Source organism: Piliocolobus tephrosceles, chromosome 21 (assembly GCF_002776525.5).
Source record: "Piliocolobus tephrosceles isolate RC106 chromosome 21, ASM277652v3, whole genome shotgun sequence".
Lineage (NCBI taxonomy): Eukaryota > Metazoa > Chordata > Mammalia > Primates > Cercopithecidae > Piliocolobus > Piliocolobus tephrosceles.
The window spans coordinates 43,993,043-44,005,357 of record NC_045454.1 but is presented as its reverse complement, the minus strand read 5'-3'; the positions used below and the strand labels follow the sequence as shown (position 1 = coordinate 44,005,357).

The 12,315-nt window shown below is 45.8% G+C and overlaps 1 protein-coding gene across 1 annotated transcript; it reads left to right on the top strand.

Annotated features, from left to right (window-relative positions):
* Positions 1-8,070: 8,070 nt before the first annotated feature.
* MBD3L1 (methyl-CpG binding domain protein 3 like 1) lies at positions 8,071-8,722 on the top strand. Its single transcript, XM_023197457.1, has one exon. The coding sequence runs from the start codon at positions 8,088-8,090 to the stop codon at positions 8,688-8,690; it is 603 nt and encodes a 200-aa protein (XP_023053225.1). The 5' UTR covers positions 8,071-8,087; the 3' UTR covers positions 8,691-8,722.
* Positions 8,723-12,315: the final 3,593 nt, after the last annotated feature.

Sequence of the window (12,315 nt, the reverse complement as noted above, 5' to 3'; positions counted from 1 at the left end):
TCCCCTTGGCCACCTCCTCTCATTTCTGAGAAGCTCAAAGCTTCAATTTTACTTTCCGCTAGACAGTGAAGACTTTCTGCTGCCCCAGTTTGCCGTGCCCTTGCAGACAGGCCACCAACGACATCCTTTTCCTCTTTCAGTACACAGGGTTTACCCTGATGATGAAAGTAGGGCTGTGGGGCTGTGGTGGTCCTGGCTGGGAAGCTTCAACAACTGTGGGTGTGAGTGATTGCTCATTTTCACAGAGATCCGGCTGTGATCTGATGTTTTTCAGAAAGGTGTGCCATGAATGGATGTCCAGGAAGATAAGCAGCTGCTGATTGGAACTGTGTGAATTTTTCAATTTATATTAAATTGAGGGAGAATTAACATTTAATTCTTTCCATCTTTGAAAGTGGCATAGCTTTTTGTTGACGTAGTTCTTTCCTTAAGCCATTATAATTTTATTTCTAGTGAAATGTTAGGCATTCTTATTGGGGTTGTTTTTAGACATGGTACATAGCTCTTTTTTGTTTTTCTGTTTTGTTTTAAAATTATTTTGATAAGATTCCAAATTTACAGAAAAGCTGCAAGAATACTACAAAGAACTCCTTTATATCTGTGTATTTTGTGCCTGTGTCACCAAAAGTTAACATTTTACCCTATTTGCTTTATCATGAACTCTGTCTCTCTTTACATACATTACAATTTTTTTTTTAACCATTTGAGAGTGACAGATATTCTGCCCATTTACCACCAAATCAGGGTGTATTTCTTAATAACAAGGACCCTTTCTTTCAGAACTACAGTAATTAGCAAAATCAGGGAATTGAACACTGCATGGGGCTGTTATCTAATAACATAATCCATATTCGGAATTGCCAATTGTCACAGTAATGTTTTCCATGGTGTTTTTTCTTTCATTTAATTTTTTAGTTTTGCGACAGAGTCTTACTCTGTTGCCCAGGTTGGAGTGCAGTGGCACCATTTTGGCTCACTGCAGCATGTGCCTCCTAGGTTCAAACGATTCTCATGCCTCAGCCTCCGGAGTAGCTGGGATTACAGGCACGTGCCTCCACGCCGGCTACTTTATTTTTAATTTTTTTGGTATTTCTAGTAGAGATGGCGTTTCACCATGTGGCTCACACATGTGTCTGGGGATCTCACAGTTCCATGTGATTAGGGAGGCCTCACAATCATGGTGGAAGGCGAAAGGCACGGTCTTATATGGCGGCAGACAAGAGAGCCTGTGCAGGGAAACTCGCCTTTATAAAACCATCAGATCTCGTGAGACTTATTCGCTCTCACGGGAACAGCACAGGAAAGACCTTTCCCCATGATTCAGTTACCTCCCGCACATGTGGGAATTGTGGGAGCTACAATTCAAGATGAGATTTGGGTGGGGACACAGCCACACCATATTAGATGTCCTGTATTTGGCCACATTGGAGTCCTTCTTAAACTAAACCAAAGAAACAACAATAAAAAAATCAAATAATATTATTTGAAAATATATCTAAGAATACCTGACATAATTTAAAGACATTAAACCATTTACACATAAAAGTAAGATCTTTTACAAATTACTCTTGCATCAAAGAGGAACACTAACTTCCACTAAAGACTGTTTAGAATAAGGCAATTTTTTTTCACATTTCTTTTGAGAGACTTTTTACAAAAAAAAATTTTAGGGTCAGGGGTACATGTACAGGTTTGTTATATAGGTATACTGCCTGTCATGGAGGTTTGGTATACAGATTATTTAATCATCCAGGTAATAAGCTTAGTACCTGATAAGTAGTTTTTCGATCCTTGCCCTCCTCCCACCCTCCACCCTCAAATAGGCTTCAGTGTCTCTTGTTCTGTCTTTGTGTTAGAATAAGGAAAACGTTTGTACGTGACACATAGATGTCTCTGAGAGGAGATCTGTAGCTTGATATGCTAGTAATCCCAAAGTGATGTATTCAAATGATTTATGCTTTTAATTTAACATGGGATGTGAAAAAGAAACTAAAACCCAGGAGTCTAGTAAGAAAGAAATAGAATATAAAATCAGAATAAAATGTAGCAAAGTGTTTTTTTTTTTTAATTCTAGAATAAAGGTTTATTCTGAAAAAGTGGAGACTGTCCAGAAATTGACATGGACTATTTACAGAAATTTTATATAAGAGAGTGGCAACATTTAAAATCAGCCAGGAAGAAATACTTTCAATGAATGATATTGTTTCACACACCCATCCTTTCAGAAAAAAAGTTAGATCACTACTTCCCAAAACTATCCCTAATCATTCTCAGATGGCTGAAGGAAGTTTTAGCAAAAATGAACAAGTTCAAAATTCAATATACTAGGAAAGTTCATTGTGGAAAGAATGTTCTCTTCAACAAATTGCGCTGGGATAACTAGGTGCCAATATGCAAAAGAGTGAAATTGGCCTGGGCGCGGTGGCTCACGCCTGTAACCCCAGCACTTTGGGAGGCCGAGGCGGGCAGATCATGAGGTCAAGAGATCGAGACCATCCTGGCCAATGTGGTGAAACCCCGTCTCTACTAAAAATACAAAAATTAACTGGGTGTGGTGGCAGGCACCTGTAGTCCCAGCTGCTTGGGAGGCTGAGGCAGGAGAATCGCTTGAACCCAGAAGGTGGAGGTTGCAGTGAGCCAAGATTGTGCCACTGCACTCCAGCCTGGGAACAGAGCGAGACTGCCTAAAAGAAAAAAAAAAAAAGAAAGAAAGAAAGAAAAAAAGAAATTGGACCTCTATTTCATACTGGGTACAAAAGTGAGCTCAAAATAGATCACAGAGCTACAGATAACAGCTAAAACTATAAACTTTTTGGAAGAAATCATAGGAGTCAAACTTTATGATCTTGGTTTAGGCAATTGTTTCTTAGATATGACATCAAAAACAGGTGACAAAAGAAAAAATAGATAAATTGGACTTAACATTAAAAAACGTTGATGCTTCAAAGGACACCATCAAGAAAAAAGACAACCATGGACTGGGTGAAAACATTTACAAATGATTTATCTGATATGTGACTTGTATTCAAAATATACAAAGCCTTGCAACTCAGCAGTATAAAGATACCCAATTAAAAGTGGACAAAGAGGTTTTTTTGTTGAGATGGAGTCTCCCTCTGTCACCCAGGCTAGAGTGCGGTGGCACCATTTTGGCTCACTGCAACCTCTGCCTCCTGGATTCAAGCGATTCTCCCGTCTCAGCCTTCCAAGTAGCTGGGGCCACAGGTGCTCGCCACCACGCCTGGATAATTTTTGTATTTTTAGCAGAGACAGGGTTTTGCCACATTGGCCAGGCTGGTCTTGAACTCCTGACCTCAAGTGATCTGCCCGCTTTGGTCTCCCAAAGTGCTGGGATTACAGGTGTGAGCCCCTGCACCCAGCCTGAAAAATGAACAAAGAGTTTGAATAGTCATTTCTTTTTTTTTTTTTTTTTTTTTTTTGAGATGGAGTCTCGCTGTGTCGCCCAGGCTGGAGTGCAGTGGCCGGATCTCAGCTCACTGCAAGCTCCGCCTCCTGGGTTTATGCCATTCTCCTGCCTCAGCCTCCCGAGTAGCTGGGACTACAGGCGCCCGCCACCTCGCCCGGCTAGTTTTTTGTATTTTTTAGTAGAGACGGGGTTTCACCGTGTTAGCCAGGATGGTCTCGATCTCCTGACCTCGTGATCTGCCTGTCTCGGCCTCCCAAAGTGCTGGGATTACAGGCTTGAGCCACTGCGCCCGGCCCCCTTGAATAGTCATTTCTACAAAGAAGATATACAAAGGGCAAATATGTATATGAAAAGATGCTCAGCCCCTTTAATCATTAGGGAAGTTAATGTCAAAACTTCCATAAAATATCACTTCACACCCACTGGGATAATTTAAAAGACAGCCAATAACAAGAGATATTAAATATTTTAAAGGCTGTGCAACTGTGCCAACAACCAAGCATGCACAGAACACAGGCTGTCCGGTGATAACTCCTAGGTAAGCACCAATATAGCATCTCAGCCATAGGTGGCATGCCACACATAATGAATTCTAAAAGTCTCTTTTAACCCATGGTAGCCAACATAATTCTCATTTGTGCGTGCAATCAATGTAAAAAAATTATTGAGATGTTGTAGTTGTGGCTGGCTGGGGCTGGCGTTGTGGGTGGTAAAATAATTTCCCAAGACAGTCGTAGGTAAAGAAAGATTTACTAGAGAAGGTATGAAGGTAGGTTGCAAGGATGCAACAGGCAGCACAGAAGAGAAGGGGCTGTTTGCAAACAGGAAGAGGTTGGAGGGAATTTTGTAGGGTCGTGCTGGAGGTGGCCACGTGCACGTAAGGTGTGCAGATAAGGTCATGTTGCTGGGACTATGTGCAGCCTGAGGTCTTTTGCAACAGGATGTCAGATCAGTGTGTTGTTGGCAGTTAGCCATCTCTCAGAACAATTGTTCTCCCCCAGCCAGGGGCCCCTTCCTTGTTGTTGGTTACTTATTAGGACTCCACATGAGATCTTTTAAATGATTTTTGTTTTTTTGTAATGAGTTCCAGAAATCCAGTTTGTACTTTCCACTGATGGCACATCTCAATTTGCGAGTTGAATGTTATCAGATGTACCTGCCCCATATTTAGATTTTTTTTTTCCTTTTCTTTTCTTTTTTTGTTTTTGAGACAGAGTCTCGCACCGTCCCCCAGGCTGGAGTGCAGTGGCGTGATCTCAGCTCACTGCAAAATCTGCCTCCCAGGTTCACGCCATTCTCCTGCCTCAGTCTTCTGAGTAGCTGGGACTACAGGTGTGCACCACCACACCCACCTGTATTAATATCATGGCTAATATTTTGTATTTTTAGTGGAGATGGGGTTTCACCGTGTTAGCCAGGATGGTCTCAATCTCCTGACCTCGTGATCTGCCTGCCTCGGCCTCCAAAAGTGCTGGGATTACAGGTGTGAGCCACCGTGCCTGGCCATATTTAGATTTTCTAGGGTTCACAGCTGTAAAGTAAGATTCACGTGTCCAGGTTGTTCCAAGCATACTTCAAAGCTTTCCAGTTCAAGAGTCATGCCAGATGAATAATGAGAATTCCTTTGGAATCTAACAACAAAGGGGTCATTGTGGCCTTAGCAACAGAAGCAGCCGTGGAACGGTGAAGGAAAACAGAGGTTTGGAGTGGCCTGAGGAGTTAGCTGAAGGTGAGGAGACAGGAGACATAGATACAGATGATCTTTTCTCAGTGGTTCATAGCTAAGGGGAAGGGATAGAGAGTAGTGGTGTAGGAGGGGGTCCCAGGAAGTTTAGGAGAGGAGTGTCTGTGTAGCTAGGAGAAACTTGAACATGTTTAAATGCCGAAGAAGGGATTCAGTAGAAAAACAGAACTTAAAGATACAGAGTTGCCTGTAATCCCAGCACTTTGGGAGGTTAAGGCAGGCAGATCATGAGGTCAGGAGTTCGAGGCCACTCTCGCCAACATGGCGAAACCCCATCTCTACTAAAAATACTAAAAAATTAGCTGGGCATATAGGTGTGTGCCTGTAATCCCAGCTGCTTGGGAGGCTGAGGCAAGATGATGCTTGAACCCGGGCAGCAGAGGTTGCAGTGAGCCCAGATCATCCCACTGTACTCCAGCTTGGGCTACAGAGTGGGACTCCATCTCAAAAAAAAAAAAAAAAAAAAAAAAGATACAAGGGTTACATTGCAATATTGGAAGCATAAAATTAACAAAAAGGAAGAAGGAATGAGGCTCAGATCACTCTTGGTGGATAAAGGAAATATATTTATTTATTTAAGAGACAGGGTCTTGTAAGTGCAGTGGCCTGATCGCCGCTCACTGCAACCTCGACCTTCTGGGCTCAAGCTATCCTCCTTGCTCTGCCTCTCTCGTTCAACTAGGACCTCAGATGTGTATCATCACCCCCAGCTAACTCTTTAATTTTTAGTAGAGATGGGGTTCTCCCTATGTTGCCCTGACTGGTCTCAAACTCCTGGGTTCAAGTGGCCCTCCCGCCTCAGCCTACCACAGTGCTGGGATTACATGCGTGAGCCACCATGCCTGGCAGGAAATCTCTTTAAATACAATTAAAGGAAATTTGGAAACATTTGATGCTTATCAGGGATATTTGCAGATTTGGCAACTCACGTCTTTGGGAACCATCAGGTAAGTTAAGGAAAATTAAATATGAGGAAAAAAGAAAGCTGGAGAAAATTTTGCAGCAGGTTTTGGGGAAAATCAAGGGGTGAACATGACAATGCATACACAGAAAATAAAGTTTCTACGCATGATGGATTCTTCCCAGTTGATGGAGAATATTTTGTATTTACAGTGGCACTAAGACGTCATGTCATGTGATCCTTTTTTCAGCAGTGGTCATATGACGGTGGTAGCCATGGCGTCACAGATAATAGGGACCGTCCAAGCTTGAAGTTTTACAAGGTGGATATGATAAGTGGTAAGGAATTTTGGATTAATCTAAGTGAATTTTTTTAAGATAGGGTCTCATTCTGTGCTCAGGCTGGAGTGCAGCCGTGTGATCTCTGCTCGCCACAACCTCCACCTCCTGGGTTCAAGCGATTCTTCCACCTCAGCCCCTGAGTAGCTGGGACTACAGGTGTGCACCACCATGCCCAGCTAATTTTTTTTTTTTGGTAGGGATGGGGTTTCACCATGTTGGCCAGGCTGGTCTTGAACTCCTGGCCTCAAGTGATCCACCCACCTTGGACTCCCAAAGTGCTGAGATTACAGGCGTGAGCCACCGTGCCTGGCCTCTAAGGGAAATATTGAGGTCACAGACTGCAGAATCCAAGAGTGGTAGGAATCAGAGGAGAGAGAGGAAGGTGAAGATACGGAGGTCTGGAGTGATTCAAATACCTAAATCGTAGATACCTGTTCCTCAAGGTGTGTTCTTCAAGAACAGGTATCTATGGTATGGGTATTTGAATTAAAAAACCTGGAAATCAGAAATTTATAGTGGGTGAATAAGTTTTCTGGTTTATTTATTTATTTATTTATTTAGAGACAGTCTCGCTCCGTCGCCCAGACTGGAGTTCAGTGGTGAGATCTCGGCTCACTGCAACCTCCAGCTCCCGGGTTCAAGCTATTCTCCTGCCTCAGCCTCCCAAGCAGCTGGGATTACAGATGCGCACCACCACACCCAGCTAATTTTTGTATTTTTTGTAGAGATGGGGTTTCGCCATGTTGGCCAGGCTGGTCTTGAACTCCTGACCTCAAGCGATTCGCCTGCCTCGGCCTCCCAAAGTGCTGGGATTACAGGCATAAGCCTCTGTGCCGAGCCTGAATTATTTATTTTTGAGCATGGCCGTTTGGGTTGCTGAAAATGTCTGGGGTGTGGGATTAAGGCTCGAAGAGCAGAGCAGTTGATAATTTCATTATTGACTTACAAGCTGCAGGAACTGTGCAAACCAAGAGCTCAGTTGTGAACCAGATGAATAGTCAAGTAATGCATAAGAATGGCAGGATTTGGGCTGGGCATGGTGGCCCATGCCTGTAATCCCAGCACTTTGGGAGGTCGAGGTGGGAGGACCATTGAGTTCAGGAGTTCCAGACCAGCCTGGACAAGGTGGTGAAACCTCGTCTCTACAAAAATCACAATTAGCCAGGCATGGTGATGCACGCCTGTAATCCCAGCTACTCGGGAGGCTCAGTCAGGTGGATCACTTGAGCCTGGGGACGTAAAGGCCGCAGTGAGCTGTGATTGCACCGCGGCAACTCCGGCCCGAGTGACGGAGCAGGACCAAAAAGAAAAGAAAACAAAACAAAACAAAGGCAAGATTTGAGATTTAGAAAAACCTGTCATGTGTGTCATGAGAGGGAGTATCAGGACTTGAGCATTTAAGAGTGACAAGGGCAGAAAGAGAATAAAATAGTATTCAGACAAGGAGGGGGTTTGCAGGATGATGAAGGAGAGTTTTGACCTTGAACTTTCTGTGCCTGACTCAGATCTCCCTGATGATATCCCAGGAAGCAGGTCAGACCTATCTCCAGAGGGAGAGACGAAGGATGAAAGTCCAAAGCAGCTGAGATCCTTGTCCTGAGAAGGCAGGCTTCATTGATCAATTTCACCCCGTTTCATGACTTATTTTAATAGTGTAAGAGGAAAAGAAGTGTGATGGGCAAGAGTTCACAGAGGAAGCAACGTGACTGTGTAAACCAATGCAAATCAAAGCCTGGCTTGAGCACCTCAATCCCTCTGAGAATGTCCAGCTACACATTCAACAGGCCAGTTACGAGGATTACACCCCATCCTGGCAATGAGGTCAGATACCATCAATGGGAGGAGAGCTTGGAGAAGCCTCAGCAGGTCTGCTGGCAGAAGAGACTGCAAGGACTGCAGGCTTACAGCAGTGCAGGGGAACTTTTAAGTACTTTGGATCTTGCCAATACTTTGCAAAAACTTGTCCCTAGTTACACAGGTGGATCTCTGCTGGGGGATCTTGCTGGTGGTCTGGAGCACTCCTGCCCCATGCCCCACCTTGCCTGCTCTTCAGATGTGGTGGAGATAGTTCCCAGAAAGGGAGTGGGTATCTCGCAGCTCCTCTGCGAACAATTTCTGGTCACCGAGGAAGATATCAGGAAACAGGAATGGAAAGTGAAGACAGTCAGAGAGAGACTCGCAATAGCACTGATTGCGGACAGACTCGCTAATGAGGCAGAGAAAGTGAGGGACCAAGAAGGCTGTCCTGAAAAACGCTATGAAAAAAAGGGAAGATAGTGCAGATGAAATAAAGCGTAATCCTTTATTAACATCTCTTTACAGTGTTCACAATGAGGTTTTTTTTTTTTTTTTTTTTTTTTTTTAATTCTTTAAAACTTTAAAATATGCCAATACTTAAAAAAAAAAAGAATTAGCCTGGGTGAGCACCTAAGAGCACCTAAGTAAGTAAGCTCAGAACAGGGCGCAATGGCTCATGCCTATAATCCCAGCACTGTGGGAGGCTGAGACGGGCGATCACTTGTGGCCAGGAGTTCAAGACCAGCCTGGCCAGCATGGTGAAACCCTGTCTCTACAAAAAATACAAAACTTAGCTGGGTGTGGTGATGTACACCTGTAGTCCCAACTATTTGGGAGACTGAGGCAGGGGAATCACTGGAACCCAGGAGGCAGAGGTTGTAGTGAGCCAAGATCGTGCCACTGCACTCCATCCTGGGCAACAGAGCAAGACTCTGTCTCAAAAACAAAAAACAAAAACAAACTCATAAAACAAAACAAAAAACAAACCAGACAAACAGAAAAACACAAATAAACAAAACCTCACTGCAGTCTTGAACTCTTGGGCTCAGGTGATCCTCCTGCCTCAGCCTCCTGAGTAACTGGGACTACAGGCACATGCCATTACACCCGACTAATTTTTTTTTTTTCTTTTGAGACGGAGTCTCGCTCTGTCGCCCAGGCTGGAGTGCAGTGGCTGGATCTCAGCTAACTGCAAGCTCCGCCTCCCGGGTTTACGCCATTCTCCTGCCTCAGCCTCCTGAGTAGCTGGGACTACAGGCGCCCGCCACCTCGCCCGGCTAGTTTTTTTTGTATTTTTTAGTAGAGACGGGGTTTCACTGTGTTAGCCAGGATGGTCTCGATCTCCTGACCTCGTGATCCGCCCGTCTCAGCCTCCCAAAGTGCTGGGATTACAGGCTTGAGCCACCGCGCCCGGCCCCGGCTGAGTTTTTTCTATTCTTTGCAGAGACAAGGTCTCATTCTGTTGCCCAGACTGGTCTCAAACCCCTAGACTCAAGCAATCCTCCCACCTCAGCCTCCCAACATGCTGGGATTACAAGTGTGAGCCACTGTGCCTGGCCCAAAGAACCATTTCTGACCCGTTTATGCCTTCTTGGTCTACTTGCCATCGTAGAGGACCTGTGAGATGGGTAAGATGCCACCCAGGGAACACTAATCTGGAAACTCTGGTGCATTCAAGTTTCAGAGAATGAAATAGCAGAAGAGAAACTTGCAACTGCCAGGGTTTCTTGGAGGCGGGGGTATGGGAATATAAAGGAACAGGATGGGTGTGATGGTTGGTATAGGAGTCAAGGGTGGGCAAGTACTGAGTGACAAAGGAGGGAGACCTCACACTGAAGTGCAATGTTGATTTTCCACCAGGGCAATTTCTTTTTTGTTTTTGTTTTTTGAAATGCATTCTTGCTCTGTCACCCAGGCTGGAGTGCAGTGGTGCAATCTTAGCTCACTGCAACCTCCACCTCTCAGGTTCAAGTGCTTCTCCTGCCTCAGCCTCCCGTGTAGCTGGGATTACAGGCACCCACCACCACACCCAGCTAATTTTTTGTATTTTTAGTAGAGATGAAGTTTCATCATGTTGGTCAGGCTGTTCTTGAACTCCTGACCTCAGGTGATCTGCCTGCCTTGGTCTCCCAAAGTGCTGGGATTACAGGTGTGAGCCACCGTGCCCAGCCTCCACGATGGCAATTTCTATATCAGTGAAACAAGAGGATTCCCTGAGCTCCCTTGCAGGGACGTGAGACAGGGGTGTGGCTCATCTGTTTGGCTGCTGGGTGCACTGAAACTCCTTATGGGATGGGGAACACACAGACAGGCAGGTGCAGGAGCCGGGGCGAGTGCCCCTGGGCTCTGGCCCCATGGCAGTGTCCAGGGGTGTGTGTGTTACGGTGTGCTCCTTTAGCCTTCTGTCTGTAGATGGCTTAAGTGTTAACCAGCTCAGTGCCCTCTTGGTACCCAGGTCCTTGTCCAGCATCCAGGAAGAATCAGGTCACACACAGACTTGAAGGATGAATGTGGGGTTTTATTGAATGGGGCAGGTGGCTCTCAGTGGGATGGATGGGGAGCTGGAAGGGGGATGGAGTGGGAAGATGATCTTCCCCTGGAGTTTGGCCGTCCCGTGGCTGGTCTGCTCTCCAACTGTCCCCAGCTGAACTCCTCTCGGCATTCAGATACTCCTCTTCTCTCTGCTGTGTCGTTCTGCCATTCCTCTGCTTGTGGAGCCTGGGGTTTGGGTTCATACGGGTACAGGATAGGGGAGCATGGTGGGCCAAAAGGTGACAAAAGGCATGAAAACAGGAATTACCTGTTCCCATTTAGGGCCATGGGTCTCCCAGCTTGAGGGTGGGGCCTTTGCTGGGGAACCACCCTCTTCTGCCCAGTATTTCCCTGTCTCCTGTCATCGGTAATGCAGTTGGGATATGTGTTCCCACCAAACCTGATGTTGACGTGTAATCCCCAGTGTTGGAGGTGGAGCCTGGAAGGAGGTGCTTGGGTCATAGAGGCAGATCCATCATGGTTTGATGCTGCTTTGCAGCAGGGAGTCTGTACTTGCGAGATCTGGTTAAGTGTGTGGCACCTTTGCTCCCCCCAACTTTCTCTTGCTCCTGCTCTGGCCATGTGACATGCTGGCCCTCTCTTGTGACATGCTGGCCCTCTCTCGTGACATGTTGGCCCTCTCTTGTGACATGCTGGCCCTCCCTTGGTCTTCACCATGACTGAAAGCTTCCTGAGACCTCCCCAGAAGCTGATCAGATGCTGGCATCATGCTTTCTGTACAGCCCGCAGAGCTGTGGGCCAATGAAACCTCTTTTCTTTAAAAATGACCCAGTCTCAGGTATTTCTTTTTTCTTTCTTTCTTTTCTTTTCTCTCTCTCTCTCTTTTTTTTTTAAAGACAGACTCTCTGTCTGTCATCCAGGCTGGACTGCAGTGGTGACATCACAGTTCACTGCAGCCTCAACCTCCCAGGCTCAGTTGATCTCCCACCTCTGCCTCCTGGGTAGATGGGACTATAGGCACGCACCACCATGCCTATTTTTAAAAATCTTTTGTAGAGACAGCATTTTGCCATGTTTCCCAGGCTGGTCTCGAACTCCTGGGCTCAAGCAACCTGCCTGCCTAGGCCTTCCATAGTGTTAGGATTACAGGCGTGAGCCACTGAGCCTGGCCAGGTATTTTTTTTTTTTTTCTTTTTTTGAGACAGAGTCTCGCTCTGTCGCCCAGGCTGGAGTGCAGTGGCATGATCTTGGCTCACTGCAACCTCTGCTTCCTGGGTTCAAGTGATTCTCGTGCCTCAGCCTCCCGAGTAGCTGGCATTACAGGCGTGAACCACCATGCCTGGCTAATTATTGTATTTTTAGTAGAGACAGGGTTTCACCAAGTTGGCCGGGCTGGTCTTGAACTCCTGACCTCAAGTGATCCACCCGCCTAGGCCTCCCAAAGTGCTGGGATTATAGGCGTGAGCCACTGTTCCCAGCCAGGTATTTATTTATCACAGTGCAAGAACAGCCTAATACAACCATTTTCACCAATTCTGGTGTTCCCAAGGGATGACATGGTGTGAAACCACAAAACACAACTGAGAGTTGCCTTCAGGACTTTACGAAGGGG

What these genes read in the sequence shown, in the direction of transcription:
- MBD3L1 (XM_023197457.1), top strand. Translation starts at nt 8,088, where the DNA reads ATGGGCAAGAGTTCACAGAGGAAGCAACGTGACTGTGTAAACCAATGC.